This window comes from Castanea sativa, chromosome 5 (assembly GCF_040712315.1).
Source record: "Castanea sativa cultivar Marrone di Chiusa Pesio chromosome 5, ASM4071231v1".
NCBI classification, from domain to species: Eukaryota; Viridiplantae; Streptophyta; class Magnoliopsida; order Fagales; family Fagaceae; genus Castanea; species Castanea sativa.
The window spans coordinates 37,663,814-37,674,433 of NC_134017.1; the positions used below are offsets into that span (position 1 = coordinate 37,663,814).

The 10,620-nt window shown below is 34.6% G+C and overlaps 1 protein-coding gene across 1 annotated transcript; it reads left to right on the forward strand.

The window, feature by feature from the left end:
- Positions 1 to 612: 612 nt before the first annotated feature.
- LOC142637181 (uncharacterized protein At4g04980) lies at positions 613 to 5,054 on the forward strand. The gene is made up of 9 exons (XM_075811467.1): positions 613 to 933; positions 1,673 to 1,861; positions 1,964 to 2,059; positions 2,151 to 2,277; positions 2,476 to 3,577; positions 3,697 to 3,862; positions 3,985 to 4,149; positions 4,316 to 4,468; positions 4,578 to 5,054. Exons 1-9 carry the CDS (start codon positions 865 to 867, stop codon positions 4,779 to 4,781), a joined length of 2,271 nt encoding a protein of 756 aa, XP_075667582.1. The 5' UTR covers positions 613 to 864; the 3' UTR covers positions 4,782 to 5,054.
- The last annotated feature ends 5,566 nt before the right edge of the window (positions 5,055 to 10,620 follow it).

A 10,620-nucleotide genomic window follows, 5' to 3' on the forward strand; every position in this document is an offset into this window, starting at 1 on the left:
ATTTTCACAATTTACAATGTGTGAAAATGCTATGGAGAGTATTCGTAAATATATATATATATATATATATATATATATATATATTCAATAATCCAGAGCTTTCTTATTAGTTAATTTGTTTATTTTTAAGGAATAGAAACTCTTATTTAGTATTATTAAGTATATTGGATTGAAAGAACCACGACTAGTTCAACTGTTGTATCCTTATAGAAGTAAGTATAGATAAATATAGAAAATAATTGAACGAATTTTGTTAGAAATTACAGTGCTCCGCAGAACTAAACACCTAATCTCGCACAAAATAGAAGTTGGTCTACTCTTTTTCCGGCTGTCAGTCGATCATCCTAGGCTCTTAGCATTATCACTTCCTATAATTAAGCTATGGTTTTTTTTATTTTTTTTAATGATTAATTTTTTTTTTTTTGAAGCCTTTTAATGAATAATTACATAGCCGTAAATAGTGGTCCTAAGAGTAACAGCGCTAGACCAAGTACAAACAAACGCGGGAAGTTCCTCCTTATATAGACCAGTCTTTCTTTTTTGCACTCTTTTGACTCTCTCTTCTCAGAGGAAGTTCAAAATAATGGTTCTTCATTCACCTCTGTATTAGCCAAAGTGCAACGCACGTTATAATTTTCTCTAAGAGACCCAACTCAAATTTTGATTTTTTCCTTGTGCTTTTTCAGCACAAAGCTTAGAATAATTCTCTAATTATTTCTATATTTTATTTTTAGTCATTTTCATTTTTCAAACCCCAAAGCATTTTAATAAAAACAAGTTTTGTTGACATTCGTCATCATCAAAATCATCATTGATTTCTTTCCAATCAAGTCTTTTATAAGACTCATTTTGGTGATATATGCCATGGCTATGACCGGGAGCTTATGCGGTTTGACACCATTTCTGTTTTGTCGCAAGGCATATGGAATTGAGGTACAACTTGACATGGTTTCTCAGTTTTGTTCTTTCTGTCCTTTTTCTTCTTCATATGAATCTATTGTGCTTTTTTTATTATCATATATGTACCCTACCTGTTTATGCGTCTAGATATGTCCAGTTTAGGACTATAGGCAATCCTCTTTAATTACAATACAAGTCTTGCTCCGACTCCTTGAATATGCTAACTGGAATTTATATAATTCTAGCTAAAGCCATTTGAATTTGCATTCATGGTTTATATATATTCATAGTATATATATATATATATATATATATATATATGTTCCTGTTTAATTTTCTTTGAATAGTACTCTAATAATTTTATGCAATGCAATTCATGGAACGTCTCCATTTAGGTTTCTTTTGTTAAATGAGATCAAAATTTTTAAAACCAAATAACCAATATTATCTGCATACTATTTATGAAGCCAAATTAACAATATGCAAGTCTTTGGTACATGTAAATTTTACATACAAGGAGAAATGCAATTCCATGTAGGTTTTCCTCAGAAAAAGAGCAAGTCTAATTAAGTTCTTACCAGCCCAGGTTAACTCTCAAAAAATGATTTCACTTGCCATTTTATAAAAACAAAAGCTTGTGTATCAGATACATCATCATGGCCTTCCTAAAAGATGTTCAATCCAGATCTAGTAAATTGGAAAACCTGCAATAAAATACAAACAAATCTGAAAGACTAGAAATCTTTGACACTAAAAGAAATCATTGCTGTAGACGATGAAGGGTTATGACATACACAAGAATCTACCCAAAAGTCAAAAGGAAGTGCTCGGCATGACAATAGGCAGTCCATTGGGTCATGCCAGCAACTTAATGTTGATGTTGGAGCTACGGAAGAAGATCTCAATCTTTCGAGACATCATTGATCTACCACCTTGTGAAGGATCAACTTCCATCAATGAGGTATCCTCCCCCACTACTCTTGCAACTTAACATATGTAGCAATAACACCTCTTTAAGTTTGGCGACATTTTGTTTGTCTTAGAACTATGTGTCTTCTGGCAGCTGGTGATGGGCACAATTGAAGATCTCCACGAGCTTTATCCGGAAATAATACCAAGTAATTGGCCGTCAGAAATAAAGGGGACATCTATAGATGAGGTTTATAATTTAAATCCACCAAGAATTGGCTTGAGTTACTTATTTGGATGCTAATTTAACTCTAGCACTAAGCTCTTACATGTTCAATCAGGGTCTAATTTACTTCTTGGAGGCTTTGAAATCTATTGGAGATTCATGGATGATGAGTCAGGATTCTTTGGACATATTTAAATGTGATTTATCACCATATAAGGAGAACGTCAATTCGGAACAACGTGGTATGTTACATATTATCTTAGGATGTAGTTGGCAACATTCTCTTGCTGGCATTTGTTTGCATGCAGGAAAAATTAAAGGAATTTGTTTATGACTGGGATCCTTTGCATTTTAAATGAATTTATTTCATGGTTCAAATTGAAACGAATCATCTTGAGAAGACCTATATACTTGACTTCCTTGATTTTATTGTTGTGTAGTTGAGACAGTCCTGGAAACACTTGATTCAATGATTAAGATGGCACAAGAGAAGTTCGATTTCATGGATGAAGATGACCAGAAGGATGAAAGTCCACTACCTAACACATTTGGAAAAATCTTCAGGGATTGCTCTTCAGGCACTAACAGTCCCTGCTCTGCTTCTCCGGGTTCTCCACTCACCCCGACCACAGTGCTTCCAGAATTATCCAAACCATCAAAGAAAGGTGGAGAGAAAGGACATCTTTCTTATAGCCCACCGGGCCTCTGGTCTCTCAGAGCTAGAGCTGTGGAAAAACTGAACCCAATTGATGTAACCCGCCTCTCATTTTACGCATTGTCAAGTGTAGGAGGGGTTGATTCCAGCATTTTAAGTGTAAACAAAAAGGTTGATAAACCAAAGACAGGAATAGAAGAAGAAAAGAGCAATCTTGTCGTGACAACAACAATTGATGAAGCTAGAGATGGCAGTACTGAAAAAGATACACCTGTGACAACTGTGACCTTGGCAACACTGCCACAACCATCACAGCCCCTGCCTTCTCTAGCACTAGTAACACCACCCCCACCCCCACCACCACCACCTGAACTTTCATTAAAAGGAACAGCATCCAGAGTGCCCCCACCACCCCCAATGGCATTGGGAACAATGAAAGCAGCAGCTCCTCCACCACCTCCACTACCCATGATGCCTTCTAAAGGAGCACCACCCCCACCCCCACCACCACCACCAATGAAAGGATCAGTACCACCACCACCACCACCACCAATGAATGGATCAGTACCACCACCACCACCACCACCACCACCACCTCCAATGAATGGATCAGTAACATTGCCGCCACCACCACCCATGCCACTTGCAAATGGAGCAGCACCTCCACCACCTCCTCCTGGTGCAGCGAAATCCTTACGCCCCAAAAAAACAGCTACCAAGTTGAAGAGATCATCCCAAATGGGTAATCTGTATCGGGTTCTTAAGGGAAAGGTGGAAGGATGTAATAATCTTAACAGTAAATCATCTAATGGGAAAAAGAGTGCAATTGGTAACAATGCTGGTGGAAAACAAGGAATGGCTGATGCTCTAGCTGAGATAACAAAGAGGTACTTATGCTTTTCAAAGAGCTTTGATTAACAACACGGCAATTAAGTTGATAACTAGTAGGTATCAATATAGATTTAAAGGCATACATAACCTTATCTTCCCCATTTATGTGTCTCAGATCAGCGTACTTCCAACAAATTGAAGAAGATGTTAAGAAGTATGCAAAATCAATTACGGAGCTGAGGTCTGTCATTAGTACTTTCAAAACAAAGGACATGGCTGAGCTGATCAAGTTCCACAAAAACGTGGAATCCATTCTTGAGACTTTAACTGATGAATCACAGGTCCATATTATATATAAGAGCTTATTAATTCATTCAAATCCACTAGATCACATTACATTAATTGTCACATCACTGTCCATTCTGTTTGATATGATCATGACATGCAATTCTTAAAGCTGCAGGTGCTAGCAAGGTTCGAAGGTTTCCCCGTAAAGAAGTTGGAAGCATTAAGGACAGCAGCAGCACTATACTCAAAGTTGGATTCCATAATCTCTGAATTACATAACTGGAAGATAGTGACTCCCATGGGCCAGCTGCTTGACAAAGTTGAAAGTTACTTCACTAAGGTAATTTGGTTTTGGCGGTGTTTCTTATTTTATTCTAAACATCTTTATTATTTTTTTAATAAGCATGGAAGGGAAATTCAAACCCAAATTCTCCTCGTTGAAAGGATCAAAGAATGCTATTGAACTATAAAACTCTTAATTACTAATGAGGAAGATTAACATACAGATAAAAGGAGAAGTGGATAAACTGGAACGAACCAAAGATGAAGAATCCAAGAAATTTCAAAGTCACAATATCGATTTTGACTTCAACATCCTTATAAGAATCAAGGAAGCAATGGTGGATATTTCCTCAAGCTGCATGGAGTTGGCTCTAAAGGTAGCTCAATAAATAAATAAAACACTTCTTGCGAAAATAATAAATACTAAATTCAAACAATATGTGATCATTTGCACAAGAGGTTGATGTCTTTTTGGATTTTAATCAGGAGAGGAGGGAGGCAAAGGTGGCAGAGAAGGAAGAACCAGGATCAAAAAGTAACAAACGAACAAAGGGATGTGTCAAAATGCTTTGGAGGGCTTTCCAATTTGCATTTCGAGTCTATAGCTTTGCAGGTGGACACGATGATCGCGCTGACAAGCTGACAAGAGAATTGGCTCATGAAATAGAGAATGATCCCCACCACCAGTGACTTCTTCTTCCTCTTCATTACTTCATCAAAAGCACTAAACCAAAGAATATTATTTATACCATCTACTCTATAAAATCTGAGATATCCATGGGAAATCTTCATGCTGAAACATTGTTTCTCTTGGGCCTTCTAAAGGCTACATTTTATTATATTTGTTGGACATATGATTTTAATAAGTTAGGACATAATTAGTACGAATTTTTGTGAAGTTTCGATTTTTAACTCCCATGAAACTTTGGAGCAAAACTCTAGCACTGCTGTAATATATATGTACGTCAGATTTATTTATTTATTTATGTGATTGATTCTGTACATTATTTCTAAACATTGTCTCCTCTACAATGTACATTGTCTCCTCTACATAATTGATTCTGTACATTATGAAAATAAAACTCACAAAGAGGCCAGCACAAAAACATGAGTCGCCACTCCTCTACAATGTTATATACATACTATAGTAGTGAGGGGCGCGGTCCAACAAATTTGAAGGCCTAAGGCGATATATTTAAATGGGGTCTTTTTGTTATCACTTAAATAATATTTGACTAATATTTAATATCATAATTTTTTATAACAATAATTTATTCCCATTATTTTGTAATATGCTCTTTTTTTTTTTTTTTGAAAAATGCTAAAGATATAACAAATTTTACTAAAAAAAACTTTCAAACGATGTAGAAATGAATGCGATTAGTGACACTTCAAGAAAATAATAAAAAAGTATTTGAATGAATGATGTTAGGGATATTATAAATTTTACAACATGAGACTTACAAAGATGTATCATTAATCACAAAAAATAATTCGAAAATGCATTTAATAGGTTATTGACGTCAACATATCATATTAATTGTCATATCAATTTGTAAAGTTTTCAGGTAAAATTAATAATATTTCTAGCATTTTCCTATCTGAATTATTTCTTGCGATTAGTGACACATATTTGTAAGGAAAATGCTAGAGATACAAATTCTTTTACAAAAACTTTTACAAATTGATGATGTGGTGAATGATTATAGATAAATAAAAAAGTGATGTTATCGGTGAGCCCAAATGAGAACCAGTAAGAAGTTGGCTACAACAACATATTCTAAAAATATTGTAAAATAGTTTGTAAAACTATAACATTACTCTATTTGTAAGATCCATGTATTTAAAGTTGTATTATCTCTAGCATTACTCAACACTTTAGGACTTCTTAAAAGTAGAGGAAAATTATAAAACTATTTTTTTTTTCTAAATCTCCAATTTTTTTTTTTAAATATATCAATTTTTGCCCAAAATTTAGGACCTTCCTCTAGTAGGGGGCCCTAGGCGGTGGCCTAGTCCTAGGGCTGGCCCTGATAGTAGTAGGGTTACACACTTTGTAAAAGTCAAAAGGAAATTGCAATAATTCCACATAGGTATAACATATTTCTAAAACTAAGAAATATGTTTGCACAATAATAATAAGAATCAGTCGCTAACCCGTGCGATACACAAGAAAGTTATTATGTATGAAAATTGAAACAATTCTTTGTTTCTTCTTCTTTGATTATACTTTAGGATTCTAGTCCAAATCCTATATTTGAAATGAAACATTAAATTACTAAATGAAAATATTAATCAAACTTAAATTAAAATTAACAAAAACACAACCAATAAACTAAAATTAAATCCAAACACAAACAAGTGAAAAAAAGGGGTCTCATATTAATACAAACAGAGCATAAAGTAAGAATTTTTCAAAAATGATCTCAAATCAATATATCATATCATATACTATAAATAACAGCAGAAGCCTTTTCCTGCAATTAAGGAAGGGCTGCCATGTAGGAAAAATGACCACTTAAAATTTTGCCACGTTCACAGTTAAAAAGCAATAAATTATAGTGTTTCAGTACATTAATATACTGTTTGGTAGCCTCCCAGTATAAAAAGAAAACTAACCGATCAAAACTATTAAGAATACTCATCCAAAACCTTCTTCTCTCTCACCAGTTCACCCCCTTCCTAACCATTTGACAATTCCCCCTCTCTCTTCGGTCTCATCTAAATGCAGATCTCTGGATTTCATCCTCAATAAAAGTAAAACACTCCCTCTTTCAAAATTTGGGTTTAATCCTCTCTATCATTCTCTCTAAGGTATTAGCCCAAACTGCCAACTCTTCCAAGAAGGTAACTCTTTTCTCTCTTTAGGATTAAATCCGTTAGTACGATATTTGTGAAACGTTTTAACTTTTATTTAGTTTTACTAATTCATTAATGTTTGAATTGCTTTCAGTTTGAGTGTTGTTGATTTCATTTAATTTACACCTAAGAATTTCTTAAATTAATTTTTTTTTAATTTGATTTCTTTCTCTGATTTCATAGCCAATAAATCATGTTCTTCTTCTTCATCTTTCTCCTCCAATCCAGGTTAGTTAACTTCCCTAGAATCAAAATAGTTTCACTTTTCATTGACGCACACCATCTTCTTGATATAAAGTTTCCAAAGTATTTTCACGATCAGACAAACTTAACCAAATTGAGCATCTGTTTAGGTGCTGAGGATACAGAGAGAGAAGGTGATAGAGTTCATAAGTCGTCAAGCACATAGAGAAAGAAAAATCTATGGGCGTCAACACTGTTAGGCTATATATTTGCCACCATCAAATCATTGGAATTGGCTCCGGACATTTTTCTCCATTTTTTTTAGATTTTGGTATGAAATATTACTTTTTGTTGAGTTTTTATTGAGTTTCCCTGTTTTCTAATATCTGCATTCATAGTTTTTTCTTTCTTTCTTTCTTGGGTTTTGAGTTGAAAAATTGGTTTTGCTGTTGATTCACCACCAATCTCCTCTTTCACAGGTAACTTTTTTTTTCCACTTTTTTCTCTCTTTGGAGCAATGGCCATTCAGGTTTTTCTCTCTCACTCTTTGGGTTTTTAGCTTTGGTAGATATTTGGATTCCAATTGGTTCTTAATTTTTCCACTACTACTTAGAATTTTGATTTTAGGTTTTTGAATTTCTTAATTTTAGTTAATCAGAGAATGTTTTGTGACAACATAGCTAATAAGAATGCTTTTAAATTTTCTCAATCTTTGCAAGTACCTCAGTGTTGGTGATTGTGAGGGAAACCTTCATATATATTACCTACAAACTTCTGATTATTCATGCTTTCAGGTAAATGCATTCAATAAAAATATTCCTTTTAGATTATGCTTTTTGACAAGCGTTTAGGTTCTATGCATCTTAGAATATTAAAATTTTGGAAATTTTGATAGGGTGCTTATGATGCAGAGATCCTCTCATTGAGCTTTAGCTTATCAAGTAAAAAGGAGGCTAATTCTAAAGAAGCCATAGATAGCGAGTCATTCACTGCATTAGGGGGCCGTGATTGAATGATCCATCTTTATGATGTCAATAGGTTAGCTACTTTCCTCTGTTTTTTATTTTTATTTTGTTAATCTCTGGCCACTTGCTAGGGTTTCTGTACTGCTGTTTATCTTTGTGAGTTGTGGACTTTCATTGTAATTTTGGATGGTTCTTGCTTCATTTTGAACAAAATTTCCTGAATCTGCTGCAAACCTTAATGGGTATTGCTTAATGAAAACTTATTTGTCTCATATATATGAGACAAATAAGTTTTAATCTAAGCTATGAGACTGATAAGTTTTAATCTAAGTTTTATATCAAGGTTGGCAATCTGACATTGACTCAAAAAACAAATGTGTTGGGTTAAAATGAATTGACCCCTTTGCAAATTAATTAATTACCCAAGTTAATTAATTAGTCAAATTACATGCAATAGCGTGGTAGCACAAACAAATTGATAGGCCAAGAATGTATTGACCCCTTGTGATGAATTAATTGATTAATTAGCCAAGTTTATTAATTAATCAAATTAACATGCAATATACATGGCAGCACAAACAAATCACCAACTAAATATAAAATGCAACAAATAATAAAGTTGACAAGGTGATTTGTTTATGAATGGGGAAAACCTCCAAGGCAAAAACCTCACCAGATGATTTTAAGGTCACCACTCCTGAGAATTCACTATTATCACAACAAGCGGTTACAAGTAAAGGAATCTCAGTACCTTATACCAACTTACAGTTGAACCTTACCCCAATACCTAATTGGACTTGTTTTGTATTGACAATCTCTTCTTTTAATGCATGGCTCCCAGTACGTGACTAACAAATAGATGTGCGGATCCCAGTACGCAACTTAATTACCAACTTGAGAAGGATGTTGGTTGCAAAGTTCTTCAGTTCATCACATGATGAAGATTATAAAGCTCCTTGGTTACAAAACCCTACGGTGTACAAACACAGCAGCTTCTTCAAGAGAAAGAAGAACTAAGGCAAATTAGATTCCCGGTCACAATTTGCATGAACAACACTTTGCTTCACACTTGTGCAACTGTGCTCTATGTGACGACCCTTAAAATAATCCTTATATATATTTAGGGTTGTGAGAAAAGAAAGCCTAAACACATACTCATGGATTGGAATGAAATCAGAGTTGAAAATCTTATTTTCATAAATCTCGATAGATACCCTATCTATCGAGCAGCTATCGAGCATCGGGTTAAAACATCTTTTTAAACCTTAATAGATACTAGCTGTCGAGATTTAAAATCCAGCACTTCATCACTTGATTCTTGGACAAACTTGCATGTCTTTAACACTTGAACTTGAAACCTTGCTCCTTGAAGCATTAAACACATCCTAAATCTACCCAATTACAAGTAAAGTGTGTTTTGTCAAATGATGAGCCAATACATGATGACATATGTTCCTAACATGAACTACATATATCCTAACAATCTCTCCCTTTGGCAATCCCTGACAAAACCACAACAAACAAATGAACATATGATAGAAGTCATAAATCACTCAACTCATACTCACTTGTGAATATAATAAAATCTATCCTAACACAAACTCTTGAAAAACTTTGCAAGAAGAGAGTTCATGGCAAGGAAGACTTTGACAACCTATAATCCTGAATCACTTTAAACAAAACTCATCAAGGCATCTTAATGTGAAACAGAAATAAAAGACTGCATACAAATATATAAGAAGTATTTGCATAAAGAGAGAAAAGAAACAACACATGAAAAGATATGTGAAAGAACTGTAACAACAATCTCATCATATATATATATATATATATATATGTATATATATATATATATATATCAATAAAGCATACAAGTTTTGCTATCACAAAGTGGTCACAAGACCAAAGGTACATGAACAAAGTATCTAAAAGATAGAGAAAAGAAAAGATACATAAGTCCTCACTACATCCCTTAAAGTATATACACTCCCCCTAACAAAAAAATCTCCTATGTACTAACTCTCCCCCTAAATACATAACTACTCTCATATCCAAAACTACTCCTCCTTTTTGTCACGAATGACAAAGGGCAAGTAACTCAAGCAGTCATCTCATCATCGCTGAAGGAGCTAGCACCATCATCCTCATCACCACCACCATTAGAGCCACCATTGTTGTCCTTATCCTCAAAAGTCTCTAAAGAAGGAGTGTAAGACTCAACGAAGCCACCTAGGTGAGCTTGTTGTCATGCAATACGAACGACAAGGGTATTCACCTGACACAACTCATGTCTGAGAGTGTCAAGGTGAGCATCCATGCGCTGAAGCTGCACCATGATCGCATCAAGAGTCACACCGCCCGCAAAAGATGAAGGAGCAGATGTGGATGGAGCTGAAGAAGCCGGAGGTGTCGTTGTCTTAGTTCGTGGCCGCTTCGGTTGAGGCTGGGCCTTACTCCATCTAACAGTTGCCACATTAATGGCACATATGATAGGGAAATGATCGGAAATGGGAAAGGAGACA